The sequence below is a fragment of the Cherax quadricarinatus genome, chromosome 8, assembly GCF_038502225.1.
Source record: "Cherax quadricarinatus isolate ZL_2023a chromosome 8, ASM3850222v1, whole genome shotgun sequence".
In the NCBI taxonomy this organism is placed as follows: domain Eukaryota; kingdom Metazoa; phylum Arthropoda; class Malacostraca; order Decapoda; family Parastacidae; genus Cherax; species Cherax quadricarinatus.
This window is the reverse complement of record NC_091299.1, coordinates 28,306,892-28,332,435: the sequence shown is the minus strand read 5'-3', so window position 1 is coordinate 28,332,435 and position 25,544 is coordinate 28,306,892. Positions and strand designations below refer to the sequence as shown.

Here is a 25,544-nt window from a genome sequence, read left to right as displayed (position 1 = left end):
ATATGTGAATGACATGGTGGAAGGGATAGACTCTGAAGTGTCCCTGTTCGCAGATGATGTGAAGCTAATGAGAAGGATTAAATCGGATGAGGATCAGGCAGGACTACAAAGAAACCTGGACAGGCTGGACACGTGGTCCAGCAACTGGCTTCTCGATTTCAGCCCTGCCAAATGCAAAGTCATGAAGTTTGGGGGAGGGCAAAGAAGACCGCAAATAGAGTATAGGCTAGGTGGACAAAGGCTGCAAACCTCACTCAAGGAGAAAGATCTTGGGGTGACCATAACACCGAGCACGTCTCCGGAGGCACATATCAACCAGATAACTGCTGCAGCATATGGACACCTGGCAAACCTGAAAATAGCGTTCCGATACCTTAGTAAGGAATCGTTCAAGACACTGTACACTGTGTACGTCAGGCCCATACTGGAGTATGCAGCACCAGTTTGGAACCCGCACCTGGTCAAGCACGTCAAGAAATTAGAGAAAGTAGAAAGGTTTGCAACAAGGCTAGTTCCGGAGCTTGGGAATGTCCTACGATGAAAAGTTGAAGGAAATCGGACTGACGACACTGGAGGACAGGAGGGTCAGGGGAGACATGATAACAACATACAAAATACTGCGTAAAATAGACAAGGTGGACAGAGACAGGATGTTCGAGAGAGGGAACACAGAAACAAGGGGTCACAATTGGAAGCTGAAGACTCAGACGAGTCACAGGGATGTTAGGAAGAACTTCTTCAGTCACAGAGTCGTCAGAAAGTAGAATAGCCTAGCAAGTGATGTAGTGGAGGCAGGAACCATACATAGCTTTAAGACGATGTATGACAAAGCTCAGCAAGCAGAGAGAGGACCTAGTAGCGATCAGTGAAGAGGCGGGGCCAGGAGCTGAGTCTCGACCCCTGCAACCACCGAGTACAGCTTTAGCTGTACTCGGTGAGGGTCCGGGTTTGATTCCCGACGAAGGGGTGGAAACATCAGACGTGTTTCCTTACACCGGTTGTCTATGTTCACCCATCAGTAAAATGGGTACCTGGGTATTAGTGGACTGGTGTGGGTCGCATCCTGGGACAAAACCGACCTAATTTGCCCGAAATGCTCTGCCTAACAAGCGGATTTCTATATAGTATTATGTTATTGATGTCAGCTAGGAAAGTATATCATGTACATGTACTTGTAGTAAATAAAGATATTATTATTATTATTATTATTATTATTATTATTATTATTAATGAAAATACTAGAAGTCACGAACCTCATATGTATTAAACAGTTAGAAGTTGACTTGTCAGGACACAGGAAATGATTCCACACTCGCCAGAGCTCTCAAACATGGCAACTGACTCATAGAAGGGACTAAATTCGGATGGCTATGAGGCACTGCAACATCTGCATTTAAATCACAAAAAATAGCAATGGAACGCAGTTGTTCAGGAGCACACGGGAGTGTATGGGGCGCGTACCAGCAACCGACGTCGGTAAGCCATGGTTTTGAAGTGGTATCCATCTGGCCGGATCCTGGGGTTGCCTAGTGTCAGCTGTATACTATGATAGTCTGCTAGTGTTGACAGTTAGGCAGCTAGGGCAAACACTGCTGCCATACAAGACGTAAATCACCGTAAGGTTGTATTTGCCTGTCACAGTCAGCACTGAATTACCCTTATAGGTTTAGTGCTATACATGATAGTGACAAAGGTGTGCTCTATACCATGTGTAACACAGATTATCACAAATCAGGTGGATATCGGAAGAATGGGGAGAGAGGCTCGTACGTACTCGCCTAAATGTGGTTCAAGGGTCGATTCTAAGCTCCTTTGTTAATATAATATAATATATATATATATATATATATATATATATATATATATATATATATATATATATATATATATATATATATATATATATATATATATATATATATATATATATATATATATATATTAAAAAATATATTACTATTACTTCCATTACTACTACTTCTGCTTCTACTACTACTACTATTACTACTGCTACTACTAGCTCTGTTACTAATACAAATATTACTTTACTAATGCTTCTTACTACTACTGCTACTACTTTACTACTGCTACTACTACTACTGCTACTACTACTACTGCTACTACTTTACTACTGCTACTGCTTTACTACTGTTACCACTTTACTACTGCTACTTATCTACTAATACTGCTTCTGCATTACTACTGTTACCACTTTACTACTGCTACTTATCTACTAATACTGCTTCTGCATTACTACTGTTACTACTGTTTTACTACTGCTACTGCATTACTACTGCTACTACTTTACTACTGCTACTTACCTACTAAAGGTCCTAAAATCTGGAACACCCTACCTGAAAACTCTAGAACTGCAGACACATTCATCACCTTCAAAACTACCGTTAGAAAACATCTTATCTCCCTGATAACTACATAAAAACCTGCACACTGTGTTTGTAGCGACATTTTGCCTTAAAAGACAGAAAAAATAAAGTGCCCTATTCGACCATTTTTACAAAATAAGTAAGATGTACAATGTTCTAGTTGACATCAGATGAAAGATAAAGGGCTAGATAATCCTTAAAGAACGAAATTTGAGTGAAATATCAAAAGGATGCATAATAATAAAAAAAAATTGAAGTTTTTTTTTAAGGATTTTTGAGGGGCGAAAAAAATCAATAACAACACAGTAAAAAATATCGCAAATCCCTATATATCTAAGAAGAATCATTATTCCTCAATAACGTGTGCAAAAATCATGACACTTCTATAAACAGTTAAAAAAAAAAAGTCAATAACTTATTCTTAAGTTCTACAAGACAAATTACATTTTCTGTAAAACTCGAGAGTCAAGGCGCACCAGATGTTGGGACACTTCCCACTCTACACTCCTGGCAGCCCTCAGGCTACTGAGCAACTCTCACTCCCAGCACTAATATGGAGTCCATAAAGATGCCATGTAGTGTATTTGGAATGAAACAATCATAAAATTCGTAATTTTTTGCAGTAAAAAAAGAAACATACGAATTGGCATCATGTCCTCTTGATGACAGCACGAACAAAAAAAATTACATTTTTGGAACAAGATACTTAAAAATATGATAGAAACAAGCTGATTGCATCAATATATTGCCAGAATTATGCACTATTTTTCGGTAAGAAAAATTTTTTTTCCCTAAATTTTACTTTCCAGGAAGTCCTTCGTCGCCCCCTTAGAGGAAAGAAAGTCTTCCTGATATCATTGAGTATACATAGTGTATAGTGTATACTACAGTGGCTCCCTAGTATATTGATGATAAAGGCTAAAGTGTCATTTGAAAACAGGTGAATTTGTAAATGAAGTGATAAGCCTATAGAGGCAGGTGCCAGAAGTCGCCAGAAACTTACCACAGGTCAGCTGTTTTTAATAATCTTCCTGGCCTGCTAGTGTACTCGCATATAATCTAGTGATACCAGTGAATAGCAGAATACAGTGTTGTAGTAGCAACTAACCAGTATTATAATGGTACTTAGTGGAGTGGAGTGACTTTCATTAGTTTCTTTTCTTGAAATACCAGACGTTACTGTGAATTTTATATAAGAACATAAGAACGAAGGAACACTACAGAAGGCCTACTGGCTATGCGAGGCAAGTCCAAGTCTCCTACCGGCTTAAGCCAATGCACCCAACCTAGTCAGGTCAGGTCACATTGACTTAAGGGAGGAACAAGGGAACCGACCTGGTAGCACAAGCTATCTGGTCTAACTCACACCCACCCGCATCCACTCATGTATTTATCCAACCTATTTTTAAAGCTACACAACGTTCTGGCCTCTATAACGGTACTTGGGAGTTTGTTCCACTCATCCACAACTCTATTACCAAACCAGTACTTTCCTATATCCTTCCTGAATCTGAATTTTTCCAACTTAAAACCATTGCTGCGAGTCCTGTCTAGGCTAGATATTTTCAGCACACTATTTACATCCCCTTTATTTATTCCTGTCTTCCATTTATACACCTCAATCATATCCCCCCTAATTCTACGTCTTTCTAGAGAGTGCAGATTCAGGGCCCTTAGTCTATCCTCATAGGGAAGGTTTCTGATACATGGGATCAACTTTGTCATCCTCCTTTGTACATTTTCCAGAGAATTTATATCCATTCTGTAATAAGGTGACCAAAACTGTGCAGCATAATCTAAATGAGGCCTAACCAAGGATGTATAGAGTTGAAGAACAACCTGAGGACTCCTATTATTTATGCTTCTTGATATGAAGCCAAGGATTCTATTAGCTTTATTGCGAACACTTATGCACTGTTGTCTTGGTTTCAGATTACTGCTAACCAGAACTCCTAAATCTTTTTCGCAATCCGTAATATTAAGATCTACATTATTTAGTTTATATGTGGCATGGTTATTGTCCTGTCCAACATTTAGAACTTTGCATTTGTCTATATTAAACTGCATCTGCCACTTCTCCGACCACTGCATCAGTCTATTCAAATCTTCCTGGAGTGCTCGAATGTCCTCGTCAGAATGAATTCGACGGCCCATTTTGGTGTCATCGGCAAACTTGCCGATGTCGCTCTTTATGGCCTCATCTATGTCGTTTATGTAGATTGTGAACAGCAGGGGGCCCAACACTGACCCCTGTGGAACACCGCTCGTGACACTTCCCCACTCTGATTTCTCCCCATTTATGCAAACTCTCTGCTGCCTATTTGTCAACCATGCCTCTATCCAGGAAAAAATTTCTCCTCCTATTCCATGTGCTTTAATTTTCCTCAATAGTCTCTGATGTGGGACCCTGTCAAAAGCCTTACTGAAGTCCATATACACAATATCATATTCATTACCATGATCTACCTCCTCAAATACCTTAGTGAAAAAAGTTAATAAATTCGTAAGGCAGGAACGCCCCTTTGTAAAACCATGCTGAGATTCGTTGATTAATTTATGCTTTTCAAGGTGGCTACGAACTGCCTCGGCAATTATTGATTCCATAAATTTTCCCACTATGGAGGTTAGGCTTATTGGTCTATAGTTCGAAGCTAAGGACCTGTCACCTGTTTTGAAAATAGGTATCACATTTGCCATTTTCCACTTATCTGGCACCATGCCAGTTTGTAGTGATATGTTGAAAAGATTAGCCAAAGGTGTGCTAAGCTCCTCTTTACATTCCTTTAGAACCCTTGCATACAGTTCATCAGGGCCTGGGGATTTGTTAGGTTTTAATTTATCTATTTGCCTAAGGACCATGTCACTTGTGACCCTAATAGTGCACAGTTTATTATCGTCCTGTTCTACATAATTTATCATTACTGGAATATCGCTGGTATCCTCCTGTGTAAAAACTGAGAGGAAGTATGTGTTAAAAATTCTACACATTTCCTTATCACTGTCAGTGAGCTGACCCGAGGAACTTTTGAGTGGGCCTATCTTGTCCCTGATCTTACTTCTGTATACCTGAAAGAATCCTTTTGGGTTAGTCTTCGATTCTCTTGCAACTTTAACCTCATAATCTCTTTTTGCTTTTCTAATTCCCTTTTTTATTTCTCTCTTTAACTGAATATATCGATTTCTCAATTGCCCCTCTCCTCTTTTGATTTGCCTATATATGCCTCTCTTTTGACCAATCAGATATTTTAATCTATTGTTCATCCATTTAGGATCATTTTTGTTTGATCTGATTTCCCTATTTGGAACATAATTTGACTGAGCAGCTAGAACTATGCCCTGGAAAGCATCATATCGGCAACCATCACCACCTACCTGACCCTTAGTCAGGTCATTCCAGTTCAGCCCACCTAAGTAATTTTTCAGTCCTATGAAATCAGCCAAGCGAAAGTCAGGGACGGAGACTTGATTGCCATTATTAGGGGAATTCCATGATATATTAAAACTGAGTGATTTGTGATCACTTTCCCCAAGCTCATCATTAACCTCAAGATTATTAATTAGTGTTTCCCTACTGGCAAGAACCAAGTCAAGGAGGTTATTTCCCCTAGTTGGCTCTGACACAAACTGTTTTAAAAAACAACCTGGATCGTATCAAGAAAGTCACCTGACTCTAAATTTCCTGTCAAATTGCTCCAGTCAATCTGTCTATAGTTGAAATCTCCCATTAGCACAACATTTTCGTATGTAGATGCCTTACGAATTTCGTCCCATAGAAGTTTACTGCACTCCCTATCAAGATTTGGGGCCCTGTAAATCACACCCAAAATTAGTTTTTCTCGGCCCTCGAGAAGCTGTAACCAAACAGATTCAGTGGCTGACGCTTCTAATTTAATATCTTGTCTAACACAACAATTTAAATTGTCTCTGACATACATCGCTACTCCACCACCTTTCCTGTTGACCCTGTCAGTGTGGAATAATTTATAACCTTGTATGTGACATTCAGAGGGCATCTCTCTATCTTTCAGATTGAGCCAGGTCTCTGTTATAGCAATAATATCTATGTTTCCTGCACTTGCAATTAATCTTAGCTCATCTATCTTATTTCTTACACTCCTGCTATTAGTATAGTAAACCTTAAGGGAGCTAGTCCCTTGCTGCCCTCTGCTGTCCCCCTTTGTTTGCTGACCTGATCTATTGTCTTTATTTATAACTTCATGCTGAATGCCTTTTATACATTTACTGTTTCCAACCCAAGTGTTGCAACCTGCTTGTTTCCCACATACACCCATACCTCTATCTTCCATCAGTTTAAAATCATAGGCATTTCACCAATGGCCTTCTCAATCGAGTCTGCAAGTGCTACCACCCCAGCCCCAGAGAGATGTACCCCATCCCTTGCATACATATCATGTTTGCCATAAAAGTTGTTCCAGTTGTCAATGAATGGGATTGCAAGTTCCTTGCAGTATCTGTCTAGCCAGCAATTTACACCAATTGCCCTAGACAACCATTCATTTCCTACTCCCCTTCTAGGCAAGATGCTACATATGATTGGGATCCCTCCCTTAGACTTAATGAAATCTATAGCTGACCTGTACTTATCTAGCAGCTCTTCTCTCCTACCCTTCCCAATATCATTTCCACCAGCACTGAGACAGATAATGGGCTTGCTCCCATTACCTGACATGATATTATCCAGCCTGTTGACAATGTCCCCAACACCAGCTCCAGGGAAGCACACTCTATCTCTCATCTTCTTATTCCTATTACAAAAAGCACGGTCAATGTATCTTACCTGAGAGTCACCAACCACAAGAATGCGCTTACCTCCATTAGCAGGGGCAGTAGTACCCTTACCTTCACTGGCCACTGAAGTACATTCATCCTGAAGAACAGAGAAGCGATTTCCTACCTTCAGATCTTCACTCTTAACTTTCCTTACTCTGATGCGCCTTCCATTACTGTGAACTACTCGCCACTTGTAGCAGGTGCTGGGCTGCACCTCACTGCTGGTAGCCGTTGCTGCCTCCCCAACTACAGCCTCCTCACAGCGAGAGACAGACTGCACCTCGCTGCTAGAAGCCTCATTCCCCACAACTCCAGCCACCTCACACTCTCTCCCAGACCCATTGAGGTGGACCTTCAGCCTCCTAATCTCCTCCTGGAGAAGCAAGACCTCCTCCTTCAACTCTCCAACCTCAATTTTTAAAACACTGCAGAAGCAAGCCATGATACAGCGATTGATAAACAAGGAGGTGACCGTTCGTCATTGTAGGAGCTGCCAGATATCACCGGGACTGGTTTCAAACAGTTTCGTTGGACAATAAAGCAGACTGTAAACGGATGGGGTTGTAGGCGCCCTTATAAACACAAACATTAAAAATCAGGAACGTGACGGTAAGCTGTCCAATATACAAAAAGAGTTAGAAACAGAAATACAAATAGCTAGAGCTTCATTTAAGGTTATTAATATAATATTCAAGAGGTTGCTTACTTACTAATTGCAGTAAATCAACCATTCAAATCATTATGAAGCTGTGTGTAGTCTGTGGTCAGTCAAACAAACGGGCTTCCACATGGATAAATTGTCATTTTTGTGGAAATTGGTGTCACGCCCCTTGTGCAGATATCCCAGAACTAGCTACAAGCAGTATTAAAACAGAGAAGTGTTTCTGGGTATGCCCAAATGAGGAAAATCTGTGGACTAAAATCACAAGGGTATTAAAAGAGGACAACATCAAAGCTGCTTTCATAGAAAACCTGGAAGCTTTCTACAACAGATGGGAACATAAAAAGTCTGGGCTGAATGGTACTGCCCTTGATACTGGCCATGTAGTCACAAACTGTAAAGCTGGAGGTGCTGTCCTGGGAGACAGTAATGGTGAAGCTGGAGGTGCTGTCCTGGGAGACAGAAATGGTGAAGCTGGAGATACTGTCCTGGGAGACAGTAATGGTGAAGCTGGAGATTTTGTCCAGGTAGTCGGGAATTATACGCAGGAAGGAATACATATAAATGACCTCATAGGGGACAGGAGCCATAGTAGGGAAACAAGTGTAGTCAAAGATAAGATAAAACCAATATTGCAAACTAGAAATACCGCAGGAAATAGCAAACAAGAGGACTCCAATAGCAATAGTGAGGATAAATTACCAAAAACAACTGGTGGGAGCTCCTTTGTTGGTGCTAGGGAGGATAGAAGTAAGACAGGGAAACATGCACCAACAGGGAATACAGTCACAGAAACCCAAGGCAAGCGGAAACCAAGCCTGTGCACATACTATGCACTTGGTATCTGCTGGCATGGGAAATCTGGAAAAACAGATGGGACGTGCAACTATGACCACCCTAGAAAATGCCATGCCCATATGACAACAGGAAAATGCAAACTCCCTTCCTGTAAGCTTTTTCACCCTGAAATGTGTACCTCTTCAGTACAGGAAAGACTGTGCTATAACTTAAATTGCCAGGCATACCATCTAAAGGGGACAAAAAGATACAAAACATCCAGGCCATGGGAAAACCTGGGTAGCCACAGCCACTCAAGAGGGAGAGGTTTTTTAGTGCCAGGAAGGAAAAAAAACTGGCAGGAAATGGCAGAAATCGTACACCAAATCCAGTCATTCCTGGAGTGGAACCACAGTCGATGGCCTCCACTCCAAACCAACAGATACAGATACTAATGCCAGAAAAAAAAATCCCCCCCCCAGTACCAACAATACCACCAGTACGATAACATTCTTCTTTGCAAATATACAGGGTCTAAAGCCAGCAACAAACAACAAAATACCTTTCATCCGTGGACTGCTTGCAGAGGCAAAGGCAATGTTCGCGGCTTTCACTGAGACCCACATAAAGGATCACTTGGACAATGAAATATGGATCCCAGGTTACAACCTATACAGATGTGACAGAGTGAACAGGCAAAAGGGGGGGGTTGGCCTATACATTGCAGAGTCACTTGTTTGCACAGAACTGCTTAATGCCTCAAATGACGTAGTGGAAGTTTTAGCAGTAAAGGTCGAGAACCAAAACCTAGTCATTGTGGTAGTCTACAAGCCTCCGGATGCAACATCCCAGCAATTCCAGGAACAGCTGTTAAAAATTGACCACTGTCTGGAAAATCTTCCAGCTCCTGCACCCAACATCTTGCTCCTGGGGGATTTCAACTTAAGGCACCTAAAATGGAGGAATATAGCAAATAATATTGTTGCAGTAATAACACCAGGAGGCAGCTCTGATGAAAACTCACACTCACACGAGCTTTTAAATCTCTGCACAAAATTCAATTTAAACCAGCAAATAATAGAGCCTACTAGACTGGAGAATACACTAGACCTCATATTCACTAACAATGATGATCTGATAAGAAATGTCACCATATCAAAAACAATATACTCAGATCACAACATAATTGAGGTTCAGACATGTATGCGAGGAGCCCCAGACCGACAAAATGAGACTAGTCACGAGGGAGCATTCACCAAATTCAACTTCAATAACAAAAACATAAAGTGGGACCAAGTAAACCAAGTCCTAACCGATATAAGCTGGGAAGATATACTAAGCAACACAGACCCAAACTTATGCCTAGAACAGATTAACTCGGTGGCACTCGATGTATGCACAAGGCTTATTCCTCTAAGAAAAAGGAGGAGTAGATGTAAAATAGAAAGAGACAGGCGCTCCCTTTACAGGCGACGGAAAAGAATAACAGAGCGGCTAAAAGAGGTCAATATATCTGAAATGCGCAGGGAGACACTGGTCAGAGAAATAGCAAGCATCGAACTTAAGCTAAAAGAATCCTTTAGGAGTCAGGAATCGCGGGAAGAACTAAAAGCTATAAATGAAATCGAAAGAAACCCAAAGTATTTCTTCTCCTATGCCAAATCAAAATCGAGAACAACGCCCAGTATTGGGCCTCTACTTAAACAAGATGGGTCCTACACAGATGACAGCAAGGAAATGAGTGAGCTACTCAAGTCCCAATATGACTCAGTTTTTAGCAAGCCGCTAACCAGACTGAGAGTCGAAGATCAAAATGAATTTTTTATGAGAGAGCCACAAAATTTGATTAACACAAGCCTATCCGATGTTATCCTGACGCCAAATGACTTCGAACAGGCGATAAATGACATGCCCATGCACTCTGCCCCATGGCCAGACTGATGGAACTCTGTGTTCATCAAGAACTGCAAGAAGCCCCTATCACGAGCCTTTTCCATCCTATGGAGAGGGAGCATGGACACGGGGGTCGTCCCTCAGTTACTAAAAACAACAGACATAGCCCCACTCCACAAAGGGGGCAGTAAAGCAACAGCAAAGAACTACAGACCAATAGCACTAACATCCCATATCATAAAAATCTTTGAAAGGGTTCTAAGAAGCAAGATCACCACCCATCTAGAAACCCATCAGTTACACAACCCAGGGCAACATGGGTTTAGAACAGGTCGCTCCTGTCTGTCTCAACTACTGGATCACTACGACAAGGTCCTAAATGCACTAGAAGACAAAAAGAATGCAGATGTAATATATACAGACTTTGCAAAAGCCTTCGACAAGTGTGACCATGGCGTAATAGCGCACAAAATGCGCGCTAAAGGAATAACAGGAAAAGTCGGTCGATGGATCTATAATTTCCTCACTAACAGAACACAGAGAGTAGTCGTCAACAGAGTAAAGTCCGAGGCAGCTACGGTGAAAAGCTCTGTTCCACAAGGCACAGTACTAGCTCCCATCTTGTTCCTCATCCTCATATCCGACATAGACAAGGATGTCAGCCACAGCACCGTGTCTTCCTTTGCAGATGACACCCGAATCTGCATGACAGTGTCTTCCATTGCAGACACTGCAAGGCTCCAGGCGGACATCAACCAAATCTTTCAGTGGGCTGCAGAAAACAATATGAAGTTCAACGATGAGAAATTTCAATTACTCAGATATGGTAAACATGAGGAAATTAAATCTTCATCAGAGTACAAAACAAATTCTGGCCACGAAATAGAGCGAAACACCAACGTCAAAGACCTGGGAGTGATTATGTCGGAGGATCTCACCTTCAAGGACCATAACATTGTATCAATCGCATCTGCTAGAAAAATGACAGGATGGATAATGAGAACCTTCAAAACTAGGGAGGCCAAGCCCATGATGACACTCTTCAGGTCACTCTAACAGCACCTTTCAAGGCAGGTGAAATTGCCGACCTAGAAAATGTACAGAGAACTTTCACGGCGCGCATAACGGAGATAAAACACCTCAATTACTGGGAGCGCTTGAGGTTTCTAAACCTGTATTCCCTGGAACGCAGGAGGGAGAGATACATGATTATATACACCTGGAAAATCCTAGAGGGACTAGTACCGAACTTGCACACGAAAATCACTCACTACGAAAGCAAAAGACTTGGCAGACGATGCACCATCCCCCCAATGAAAAGCAGGGGTGTCACTAGCACGTTAAGAGACCATACAATAAGTGTCAGGGGCCCGAGACTGTTCAACTGCCTCCCAGCACACATAAGGGGGATTACCAACAGACCCCTGGCAGTCTTCAAGCTGGCACTGGACAAGCACCTAAAGTCAGTTCCTGATCAGCCGGGCTGTGGCTCGTACGTTGGTTTGCGTGCAGCCAGCAGCAACAGCCTGGTTGATCAGGCGCTGATCCACCAGGAGGCCTGGTCACAGACCGGGCCGCGGGGGCGTTGACCCCCGAAACTCTCTCCAGGTAAACTCCAGGTAATGCCTTGAACCGAGGGGATTTTAACAGTAACCAGATCGTTTCTCTATTCATATCTATTAATTCCAGTACAAATACATCTTTCTTGGCAATATATAACTAAGCCTTCAGGTCCGGACTCACGAAATCGTCATAACACGATCATAAACAACTACGTAACGGATGCAGTTTGAACCCATGGCGAGCGAGTCGTAAAACTCCAGGTCAACTTGGTTAATGGCGTCTCGAGGCAGCTGATGCAAATCTTCTAGATGCTGCAAATGGCTAGTTTCATTATGAATCTTCACAGTGAAGCTTGTTGACGAAGCAAGGAAACCCACTTTACCATCTTCAGGTAGGATATGGTCAAAGAGCAACACTGATAATCCCCATTAGAAATTATTGCACTTCTTACACGCATGATGACTTTTTCACAGTTGTTGTCAAGAAAAAGCTGACGTACAGCCATGGTTATCTGAGATAAACAACTGTATACAGGTTGTCAAAGAACACAGTAAAGCAGCAGAATTTCTACTGTCAACCACATCGGCCGTTTCCCACCAAGGTAAGATACCAAGATATCTTGACCCAGAGAAGAGAACATGTTTACCAATCATTCATTCAGTAGTTCTTTGGCCAGAAATATGCAGATACCACAGTTCCAATGATCCTCCGATTCGCATCATCCCCACTGAACCTTCAGAGTGCAGGCACAGTACTTTCCACTTCCAAAACCCCACATTCTTAGATCACCGTGCCCAGGAAAGCTGTAGGGCTGGAGAACACCTAAAGTTTGGTTGCGTAGTTGTCTGGACCAGTAAGCATCGCCCCTTACCACTATCAACGCTCTCTTCCAATTAGGAAGGAGGATAATGTACTTCGAAGTTACAAAATAGTGAACTAAATCCACAGACCAGCTTCACCACTTTCAAAGCTTTGTGAGACAGTAATATCACCGCAAATAATAATATTACACTATCACATGTTGTACTGGCCACTAGATCTCAGAAAATGTTACTCGATAACTGATCTGTCGAGCAACATTAAATGTTCACATCAGTTGACAATCGATGGAGAACCAGTCCCCAGGGCACAATTATGAGATGGCTCCCTGTAGCCTCTTGTAGTTGGGGTGAGCCGGTAAGAGATGATAAAGACGTATATAGTGAACACGAACCTTTTACTAATAACATTTCACCTACAAGAGGCTTCATTAAGTACTTGATAAATTGTAGATGCAACTTCAAGATAGTGCCTATGGTCACTATCTTCAACAAAATGTGCTTAATTGTCAACTTATTGAGGAACATAGGTTAAGTATAATAATTTATCTGACATATCAGGATATCTTATTAACGAAAATAAGATACCAGATATATTAAGCAGATTTCCTAAATTTGTTTGTGACAGATAAGTGAACTGTAGATATAAATCCAGATGTACTCCTGTTAACTCTTTCGGGGCCTAGTTAATAGGTCTTTTATGCATTCATATGCTCTTGCGCTATCGTCCACAGGATGGATATGGGGTGCGCAATAAACTAGCCACTCCAGTGACACAATCTAATCTTGCCAGCCCCTGATACTGACCAATGACGTAGGCTTGTTACGAAGTCCAAACACAACATGCAGGTTTCTGTAGGCTTTCACACGCTTTCCAGTGTTGAGTAAGATATTGTTCGCCACATAACGATATTAATCATGAATTTGTCGCATAGCTTATCACTACAAGTTCCATCGAAGTCATCTTCACTACGGATGAAAAATGTAAATCAGCTGAATTTATTATGTAACAGCAACACCTCAGTTAAAAGTCTTGTTGTTTCTACTCCGCCTGCCTAGAAGAGAGAAACACGAACGATACTCCCAGAGAGGGAAACTAGCGACACTAGTAACATTCACATGATCACACGAGACCACAGGTGTCTTATCGATATTTTATTAGACTAAAGTATATACACGAGTACACGCACACGCACACGCACACGCACACGCACACGCCGAGAAGGGAAAACGACAGGCCACTGAGCCCAAGTACATTAGCCAGTGAAACTGATGAAAGGAAAGCTGCAGTGGAGGAAACCAAATTAAATGAGGGGATACACAGGGATATGCAGTGGGAGAATGAAAGGGTGAGGTCAGTCTTTGTGTATGGGCTCCAGGAAGTCGAAGGGGAAACATATGAAGCAAGAAAACAAGGGGAAAAAAAAGCAATTGAAAGCATCATGAAAGCAATAGGAGAAGACGATATGACCCAGCTGGAAAATTTTCGGAGAATAGGGGGGTTTGTAAAAAAAAGAACCCGGCCAGTGAGAGTGACCTTCAAGGCAGAAGCGACTCGGACCAGGATACTGCAGGAGAAAGCATGATTAAGGGACATGACAGCATACAGGAGGGTGTATCTCGACCGCGACAGAACACAAGAAGAAAGGAAGAAACTGAGAGAGATGGTACAAAGGCGAAAGGAGGAAAGAGAGGGGATGGAGAAGACAGACAGGAGATCCCAGACCCAGGAAGAAGATCTAATACAGCCTCCCTCACAACTTTCTATAGAAGCCTCCCAACCAGGTCAACCCCAGTGCAACCAAACACTCTAAATCAAAACACCCATGCCACATCCAATGCCCCCACCCACTACATTACAAACTTCACCCCCACAGCAACAACCCATAGTTCCTTACCAGGTCTCCCACTTCCCCAACCCCAATATACTTCCCAGACCACAGTCTTAGAAAAGAAGTTGAAGGTGTGGTATACAAATGCAGATGGAATAACAAACAAGTATGAGGAGTGGCACGAAAGAATCAAAGAGACATCCCCAGACATAATAGCACTCACAGAAACAAAACTCACCAGAATAATAACAGATTCAATCTTTCCATCCGGATATCAAATCTTCAGGAAAGACAGAGGGAGGAGAGGGGGAGGAGGAGTTGCACTGCTCATTAAAAACCAGTGGGGTTTTGAGAAAATGGAAGGAATGGATGGCATGGGCGAAAGGGACTACTTAGTAGGAACAATCCAGTCTGAGGGACATAAGGTGATAATTGCAGTAATGTACAACCCACCACAGAACTGCAGGAGGCCAAGAGAAGAATACGATGAGAGCAACAGAGCAATGATCAACACACTAGCCGAGGTGGCCAGGAGAGCACACATGGGGGGAGCAAAGTTACTAGTTATGGGTGATTTCAATCACAAGGAGATTGACTGGGAAAACCTGGAGCCCCATGGGGGTCCCGAAACATGGAGAGCCAAGATGATGGATGTGGTACTGGAGAACCTCATGCATCAACATGTTAGAGACACTACCAGAGAGAGAGGAGAGGATGAACCAGCAAGGTTGGACCTTGTATTCACCATGAGTAGTTCGGACATCGAGGGTATCATGTATGAAAGGCCCCTGGGAGCTAGTGATCATGTGGTTCTGTGCTTCGACTACATAGTTGAGCTCCAAGTGGAGAGAGTAGCAGGAATAGGCTGGGAAAAACCAAACTACAAAAGGGGGAACTACTCAGGCATGAGGAACTTCCTTCAAGACATTCAGTGGGAGAGGGAACTGACAGGAAAACCAGTACAAGAAATGATGGACTATGTAGCAACAAAATGCAAGGAGGCAGAGGAGAGGTTTGTTCCCAAGGGAAACAGAAATAATGGGAAGAACAGAACGAGTCCTTGGTTCACCCAAAGGTGTAGGGAGGCAAAAACTAGGTGTACTAGAGAATGGAAAAGGTACAGAAGACAGAGAACTCAGGAAAATAAAGAAATCAGCCGAAGAGCCAGAAACGAATATGCACAGATAAGAAGGGAGGCTCAGAGACAATATGAAAATGACATAGCATCAAAAGTAAAGACTGACCCGAAGCTGTTGTACAGCCACATCAGGAGGAAAACAACAGTCAAGGACCAGGTAATCAGACTGAGGAAGGGTGATGGGGAATTCACAAGAAACGACCGAGAGGTATGTCAGGAGCTCAACACAAGATTTAAAGAGGTATTTACAGTGGAAACCAGTAGGACTCCAAGAAATCAGAACAGGGGGGCACACCAGCAAGTGCTGGACGAGGTACATATAACCAAGGAGGAGGTGAAGAAGCTGCTATGCGAACTTGACACCTCAAAGGCGGTGGGACCAGACAACATCTCTCCATGGGTCCTTAAAGAGGGAGCAGAGATATTGTGTGAGCCATTAACAAAGATCTTCAACACATCATTTGAAACTGGGCAACTCCCTGAGGTATGGAAAATGGCAAATGTAGTCCCAATTTTTAAAAAGGGAGACAGACATGAGGCACTAAACTACAGACCTGTATCTCTAACGTGTATAGTATGCAAGGTCATGGAGAAGATCATCAGGAGGAGAGTGGTGGGGCACCTGGAAAGAAACAAGTGTATAATTGACAACCAGCACGGTTTCAGGGAAGGAAAATCCTGTGTCACAAACCTACTAGAGTTTTATGACAAGGTGACAGAAGTAAGACAAGAGAGAGGGGGGTGGATCGACTGCGTATTTTTGGACTGCAAGAAGGCTTTCGACACAGTTCCTCACAAGAGGTTACTGCAAAAGCTAGAGGACCAGGCACACATAACAGGAAAGGCACTGCAATGGATCAGAGAATATCTGACAGGGAGGAAACAACGAGTCATGGTACGCGACGAGGTGTCAGAGTGGGCGCCTGTGACAAGCGGGGTTCCACAGGGGTCAGTCCTAGGACCTGTGCTGTTCTTGGTATACGTGAACGACATAACGGAAGGGATAGACTCAGAAGTGTCCTTGTTTGCAGACGATGTGAAGTTAATGAGAAGAATCGAATCGGACGAGGATCAGGCAGGACTACAAAGAGATCTGGACAGGCTACAAGCCTGGTCCAGCAACTGGCTCCTTGAATTTAACCCTGCCAAATGCAAAGTCATGAAGATTGGGGAAGGGCAAAGAAGACCGCAGACACAATATAGTTTAGATGGCCAAAGACTGCAAACCTCACTCAAGGAAAAAGATCTGGGGGTGAGTATAACACCGAGCATATCTCCTGAGGCGCACATCAATCAGATAACTGCTGCAGCATACGGGCGCTTGGCAAACCTACGGATAGCGTTCCGATACCTCAGTAAGGATTCGTTTAAGACCCTGTACACCATCTACGTCAGGCCCATACTGGAGTATGCAGCACCAGTTTGGAATCCACACCTAGTCAAGCACGTCAAGAAATTAGAGAAAGTGCAAAGGTTTGCAACAAGACTAGTCCCAGAGCTACGGGGATTGTCCTATGAAGAAAGGTTGAGGGAAATCGGCCTGACGACACTGGAGGCCAGGAGGGTCAGGGGAGACATGATAACGACATATAAAATACTGCGCGGAATAGACGAGGTGGACAAAGACGGGATGTTCCAGAGATGGGACACAGACACAAGAGGTCACAATTGGAAGTTGAAGACTCAGATGAATCAAAGGGATGTTAGGAAGTATTTCTTCAGTCATAGAGTAGTCAGGCCATGGAATAGCCTAGAAAGTGATGTGGTGGAGGCAGGAACCATACATAGTTTTAAGGCGAGGTATGATAGAGCTCATGGGGCAGGGAGAGAGAGGACCTAGTAGCAATCAGCGAAGAGGCGGGGCCAGGAGCTGTGACTCGACCCCTGCAACCACAAATAGGTGAGTACAAATAGGTGAGTACACACACACACACACACACACACACACACACACACACACATACCGCAGACAGAGTATAGGCTAGATGGCCAAAGACTTCAAACCTCACTCAAGGAAAAGGATCTTGGGGTGAGTATAATACCGAGCATGTCTCCGGAAGCACACATGAACCAGGTAACTGCTGCAACATAATGGGCGCCTGACAAACCTGAGAATAGCGTTCCGATACCTCCGTAAGGAATCGTTCAAAACTCTGTACACTGTGTACGTCAGGCCCATACTGGGGTATGCAGCACCAGTTTGGAACCCACACCTAGTCAAGCACGTCAAAAAATTAGAGAAAGCGTAAAGCTTTGCAACAAGATTAGTCCCAGAGCTAAAGGGAATGTCCTACGAAAAAAGGTTAAGGGAAATTGGCCTGACGACACTGGTGAACAGGAGGGTCAGGGCAGACATGATAACGACATATAAAATACTGCGAGGAACTGACAAGGTGGACAAAGACAGGATGCTCCAGAGATGGGACACAGAAACGAGGGGTCACAATCGGAAGTTAAAGACTCAGATGAGTCAAAGGGATGTTAGGAAGCATTTCTTTAGTCACAGAATTGTCAGGAATTGGAATAGTCTGGGAAGTGACGTAGTTGAGGCAGGAACCATACATAGCTTCAAGGCGAGGTATGATAAAGCAGAGAGAGGACCTAGTAGCGATTAGTGAAGAGGCGGGTCCAGGAGCTATGATTCGACCCCTGCAACCACAAACAGGTGAGTACACACACACACACACACTCACACACACACACACACACACACACACACACACACACACACACACATAGGACGCCCTGTACTACAAAAAGCTGTTATTGACATGTATACATGAAGTCTTAGTGTAAAGTGTGAAGAAACTCATGAATCACTTACAGTATATATATACTGTATGTACTATACTACTAGAGATTATTAATATAAAATTTTAGGAAAAATAGCAATGAAACCCAATATTGTCTCGGGAGCCGAACAAAGAAGCTTCGGGTGCTTGTGAGCCACAGTTTGCCCACCGTTAATGTATGACTTAATTTCCCGTGCGACAACTTGAGAAAGCCTCCTCTGATCGGCTTGAAACTTTCTACACTGGTGTATCCAACTCAGGAGGACGCTGGAAGCTACTGGCATGAGCAAGTGTCAGTTATATTTGAACATGTAGGAAGTGTACTCGTCTACTTCTAGTCACTTCTTCGTGCCTGCTGGGATCTAGTCTTAGCTCCTGGTCCTGCCTCTTAACTGGCAACTGTCAGGTTGGCTCCCTCCTTGGCTCGTGGGTTCTATCGTACCTATACTTAAAGCTCTGCATGAAGTCAGCCTCCAAAACGTCTCTGTCCAAGTCATTCCACTTTCTGACCACCCTGAGGCTGAAGAAACATTTCCTGACATCCCTCTGATGGGAAACTCTAAATTCGTAAGTCATACAGAGCGAGGGAGGGTAGGTAATTAATGAGGTTTAATAAGACAAAGGAGAGGACAGCTGCAATTTCTTGAATCAAGATCCCTTTGACAGCACCAAGGCATTCCTTTCCCCCCAGGTTGATGGGACAGTGGTGGTACAGGAAGGGGTGAGAGCAAGTTGATGGGGCGGTAGTGGTAGAGGGAAGGGTGAGAGTAGACCACAGGAAGGTGTTTCTTACCTTTCCTTCCCTCACTTCCTCTATAATGACGGGAAGGGGAGCGAAATTGTCGTTGTGAGTGACAGCTGGTTCGTAGGCTTTGTTTTCAGACTTCCCATGATTTTATTTAAGCTAAGAGCTGCTATGCTACATCAGCTTAGTCTACAAGCTAAGATCTATTATCCCACGTCAGCTTATTCTTCAAGCTGAGAGCTAATCTCAGCTCATTTCAAAGCATCGTTCTAAGGTATATTAACACTCCCACAGGATGCGACTCACAGCAGGCGGCTGTTTACTGCTAAGTGAACAGGGGGCAACAAGTGTAGCCTAAAATTCAGGTACCTATTTAGTGCTATGTGAAAAAGGACAGTATGCGAAGGTAGACTAACACCCAGGTACCAGTTTACTGCTAGGTGAACAGAGACAATATGAGAAAGGAGACTAACACCCAGGTTCCTATTTAATGTTTGGTGAACAAGGACAGTATGAGAGATGAAACAAAATTCAGGTACCTGTTTACTGCTAGCTGAACAAGGACAATATGAGAAAGGAGATAAACACCCAGGTATTTATTTACTGCTAGGCGAACAAGGATAGCAAGTGTAGGGAGATTTGTTCATACGTCTCAGACAGCTCAAAATCGAACCTGGATCCTAAATGTTGTGTCGAGCGAACTGCGAATTGAGCTACAATCAACGGCACTTGTAAGCTCACAGGGAGTGTTAAGAAACAGACGATGGAAATTACCTAAGGAAATGAACGCAGTAGCATGAGGATAGGTTGTAAAGAGAGAGAGAGAGAGAGAGAGAGAGAGAGAGAGTGGGAGAATAGAATGGAAGCTTGGAGGGTGTATTCGAGAGTGCTGGATACTGGAGACTATTGTCCGCCTCACGACGCTTACACAACATTGCATGACTGATTGATTGATTTTCTACTTACAGTAGATTACATACAATACAGAGTTATATATATATATATATATATATATATATATATATATATATATATATATATATATATATATATATATATATATATATATATATATATATATATATGTCGTGTCGAATAGGTAAAATTGGCGTAAATTTACGAATTAACACAGCGGCTAAAAAAAAAAGAAGAATGTGTCAAACATCCTCGAAGGAAAACCTATTAGTGGGTGACAGTTTTTTTTTTTTCCTTTCTTTTTCTCTTCCAAAAAGTCTCATCCGATCGGCTTCAAATTTTAAACACTAATATACTGTAAATAGGGAGAGGTTCGTGCAACTGTAGACTTACACAGATGCGCTCTGCTCAGTGCTTTATGTAGACTACCCTTGAAGGGAGCTTCCTTGAAGCTGTTGAGGGGGCTCTTGATCTAAGGAATTAGATTTGTGCTCCAGTTCTCTAAATTCCAGTTCCCTGAAAGCCTTTCATACCCCTCACAGGCGCTGTATAATCCTACGGGTTTAGCGCCCCCATGATTACAATAATCTATGTAGATAGTTCTTATTCTTGGTTTCCGCGCGATATCTCGAGAAAGACTATTTGGGTCGGCTTCAAACTTTTAATGCTGGTTTATCCTACTGATAAAAAAAAAAGTTGGGATTCTTACTGAAGTGTTCAGGTGCCAATTTGCCAATTTTATTCTGAAAATGATGTGAAATATGTTTAATAGGCCTCATTTAAACAGTCTGAATTGTTGTGATGAATCTTTTCAAAAGTCTGATGTATTTGAAAATTTAGGCTGTGTAGGTGCAAATATACTAATTTACTAATAATAAAAAAAAATAAAAAAAAAATGCCTCTTTTGATAGGCTTCAAACTTTTATCGTCTGTACTGTTTTTATCATAGGAAGGTCGACATTAATTTTGGGTTGCGCAACTTTTTAATTTTCCAATGTTCTTAAACATATTGTTTTTCGTGCAGTAACTGGAAAATGCTTCTTTCGATCTACTTCAAACTTCAACTGATACAGTTGTTTTAGTTTTGTGTTAAGTGCCAATATATAATGACAGTTTCCATGTGATAATCTGTGACTGCCTCCACTGATTGGTACAATCTCTCCGACACTAATATTTTTAGCTGCATTACAAACTTACGCCGCGCTCTCTACCATCCATTTTGCGTGCACTGAGGTAGAGGAGGCTAGGCTTGTGGGATACATGGATACCTTTCGCGGATCGCTCAGCGACCGAAACAAGTCTAGTTACTAAAGAACAAAAAAGGCAGAAGACCATGACTGGAACAATACACAAATAACCCGCACATAGAAGAGAGGAGTTTACGACGACGTTTCGGTCAGACTTGGAACATTACCTCATCTTTTGTATATAAGTCTGTTTTCCAATTATGTTCTTGAATTTGTAACGATTTGTAATTTACAAAGTCACACAGTGTGACTTTGTATATGGTCCAAGTCGGACCGAAACGTCGTTGTAAGCTCCTCTCTCCAACATACGGGTTATATGTGTAAAGTTTAGTTATTATCGTGCCTAGTGTTTCCTGTGTTGTACAGTACAACAATTTGGGGATAAATGTACCAAGGTCCTAGTGAAGTGTGTGTGTGTTTTTAATGTATTAAATCCGTAATGTGCTGCTACCTTTTTATATATGACAGTTACATGGTGGTAGAGACAAGCATATCTCACACAGTGGAAGGGAGACAAGCATATCTCACACAGTGGAAGGAAAGACAAGCATATCTCACACAGTGGAAGGAGAGAGAAGTAAATCTCACACAGTGGAAGGAAAAACAAGTAAATCGTGATCACACAGTGGAAGGAGAGACAAGCATATCTCACACAGTGGAAGGAGAAACAAGCATATCTCACACAGTGGAAGGAGAGAGAAGTAAATCTCACACAGTGGAAGGAGAGACAAGTAAATCGTGATCACACAGTGGAAGGAGAGACAAGCATATCTCACACAGTGGAAGGAGAAACAAGCATATCTCACACAGTGGAAGGAGAGACAGAAAAGTATATCTCACACAGTGGAAGGAGAGACAGAAAAGTATATCTCACACAGTGGAAGGAGAGACAAGCATGTCCACACACGGTGCCAAGATCAATAACAGCAGACACAAGGAAAGAATCTTTCTTTTCCTAAGACATTCTGGCAATGGTTGTGGTTTAAACCCCCCTCCCTCCACTAGAGAAAATCCAACCTCCACTAGAGAAACAGGAACCTCCACTAGAGGGACTGAAATATCCACCGGAGGCTCTGTAACCCGCGAAAAGATTTAAGAGTTTCCGGTGAGCAGATATCTTAAAAGTAATATCAACATTACATAATAGTTTACCATAAATGAGTGTTTTGCTTCGTGTCAATCTGTATATGCAACAAAAGTGCCAAGGTATGCTTGTCAAAACAGGCCACATTATGATGAGGTGAAGCAATACAGGGTAACGAAGATCATTCCCCAGTTTCAACAGTATAGGGCAGCATTTCTCGACCCGGGTTCCGCAAGAGGTCGCAAGGGGTTCCGTGAAAAACAGGAATAAATAGGCTAATCATATGTTAATATATGTTATATATGATACTGGTTATTTATGTTCAAATTTTTGTTTACAGATACGGCTAATATATTTGCATGAATGAAAACCTCTGTATAAGGTCTATGGAACAAGCAGTTTGATTTCAGTTTTTTTTTCACTCTCAATAAACTTAAAACTTAAATTATTTTTTGCTTAATCCATTTATCAGAAAAAAGTCATATTTTCCTGACGAACCTTAAGTTCATAAAAGAGAAAGAAAGACACTAATAATGATATATAATAATTTTTATGTAGGCGTTCCCCGAGACATAAAAATTATTGTTAGGTAAAAAGGTTGAGAAACATTGGTATATGATCATTCCCAGTTTCAACAGTATATGGTAACGTAGATCATTCCCAGTTTCAACAGTATATGGTAACGTAGATCATTCCCAGTTTCAACAGTATATGGTAACGTAGATCATTCCCAGTTTCAACAGTATATGGTAACGTAGATCAATCCCAGTTTCAACAGTATATGGTAACGTAGATCATTCCAGTTTCAGAACACTTGCAGCGAGCAGAAGAGCTGACAGACACTATTGTGCTAAGTTATTTTATTTTAAATATTTACATTACTTTTATACATTTTTTCCGCTAACATTATATGGTGAGTCGATGAGGCTACTAGCGAGTGTTTCAGCACAATCTAAGAATATGTTATAGTTAGGTAATATTACACAAGTGCAACTAATGTTAACATTTCGCAACGTTTGGCTCCAGGAGCTTTGTCACGCTCTCCAGACGTTGCCACAATAAATTGTCATATTAGCTGCACTTGTGTCCTCTTATCCAACTTACTGTCTGTAATTCTACCTTTATCAGAACGTTATAGTTGTTTGATACTCAGCATTTGTTAACTGTTCCGGAACTCATCGGTCTTGAGGCCGGTCTCAGGGGCAAGCTTCCAAAATTTTATGTATAACATAACTAGAAGCCATTAATAAACATGAAAATAAAGAAGAATGTATACGGGGCGTCACTAGACATATGTAGGCTTTATCTGCCATCTTAGGTGGTTCATAACTAACCCACAATTTGGACTGGAAAATTTAAGAGGACTTTTTGGTCCATCCCCGTGACCCCAAGCTGGCCGTGGCTGTGCTAAATTATCAGCAGAAACGAGGTCACTCCCGTCTTGACTCTACGACCGACCTCGCTTGACTGCCAAGATCAATACTAGTGCAGTTACTCCTTTTATGAGGGTAAGCAATAAATTCCCTTAAAAATGTTGATCATAGTTTATATTATGTACACATTTCCACGAAATGAGGACATGGAGAGTATTGCTTAATTGCATTAAGTAACAGTTATTTTTAAGTGTGGTGACTTAAGATTATGACAGAGCCCAGCCTTGGGAGGCATCAAATGTAGTCACGTGTCCTCCTCCTATGAAGGAAAAACATTGTAAGCTTTAAGATAAATAATTTGCATTTAAGATTTTATCACCTGCCATGATCTCTGGCTGAAAGAGACTCGAACCTACGAACCTTGGAACAAGGTACGCAGTGCTTTACCAATCTACCCACACTGGACCAATACCTTGGAGTCCAGCTTGCGCTAAACTTTGATCCAAGGCAGCCAGCTTTCAGGGAGAAGGCTTACAGCTTTTCATCTCATCCCCTGCATGCATCAGCCTTACTAGAGATATTAACAATGCAAGGAATTCGCAAGAGCAGGCGAAATATACACAAGCACTGATCTCTGGCTGAAGGAGACTCGAACCTACGAACCTTGGACTCCAAGGTATTGGTCAAGTGTGGGTAGATTAGTAAAGCACTGCGTACCTTGTTCCAAGGTTCGTAGGTTCGAGTCTCCTTCAGCCAGAGATCAGTGTTTGTGTATATTTCGCCTGCTCTTGCGAATTCCTTGCATATATATATATATATATATATATATATATATATATATATATATATATATATATATATATATATATATATATATATATATATATATATATATATATATATATGGTTTAGAAAGACACGTAAGCAAACAAGGTTCCAGGACCGAAACGTTTTCTAATAAATATGTTCTAGTGTTTGCTTACGTGTCTTTCTAAACCAACTTGTCGGTATTTATTACCAAGGTTTATACCATATATATATATATATATATATATATATATATATATATATATATATACCAACTGCGATAACATAGACAAGTATGTTTATGGAGCAACTTGCAATGCGAACAAACTGCGCGATGTAGCAGCTAGGCTTAGACTTTGTTACACGTACTTCTGGCACTTTGGCAGATAAACTGATGATCAAAGCAACTGCAAAGTATGTGGTGACCTCTATGATCACTATCTTTACCACTATGTGCTTAATTGCCCACTTATTGAGGAATATAGAGATAGTAAAATAACTTATGCGATATGTCAATATCACATAATATCGTAATAAATAAGATAGCAGACATATTAAGCAAATCTCCTAAATTTGTTTTCAACAAATAAGTGAGCTGTAGATAAAGGCCTCTTTTGGGGCCTAGTTCCTAGACCTTTTGTGTATCCATATGCTCTTGCGCTTCCATCCTCAGGACGGATATGGGGTGCACAATAAACTAGCCACTTCGGTGGCAAAATCTAAT

The 25,544-nt window shown here is 41.9% G+C and overlaps 1 protein-coding gene across 6 annotated transcripts in view; it reads right to left on the bottom strand.

Annotated features, from left to right (window-relative positions):
- Positions 1–25,544, bottom strand: part of LOC128685442 (uncharacterized) — a 167,106-nt gene that overhangs the window by 107,695 nt on the left and 33,867 nt on the right. Inside the window, exon 2 of one of the 6 annotated variants that reach the window (XM_070083004.1) lies at positions 16,412–16,479. The exons of 3 other annotated variants lie outside the window; for them this stretch is intronic. In XM_070083004.1, coding sequence (XP_069939105.1) covers positions 16,412–16,457 — 46 coding nt within the window. In that variant the 5' untranslated portion in view covers positions 16,458–16,479. Of the gene's footprint in view, positions 1–1,253; positions 1,478–2,828; positions 2,868–16,411; positions 16,480–25,544 lie in introns of those variants that run through there. 2 more of the 6 variants (XM_070083007.1, XM_070083005.1) reach the window with 2 other exon arrangements.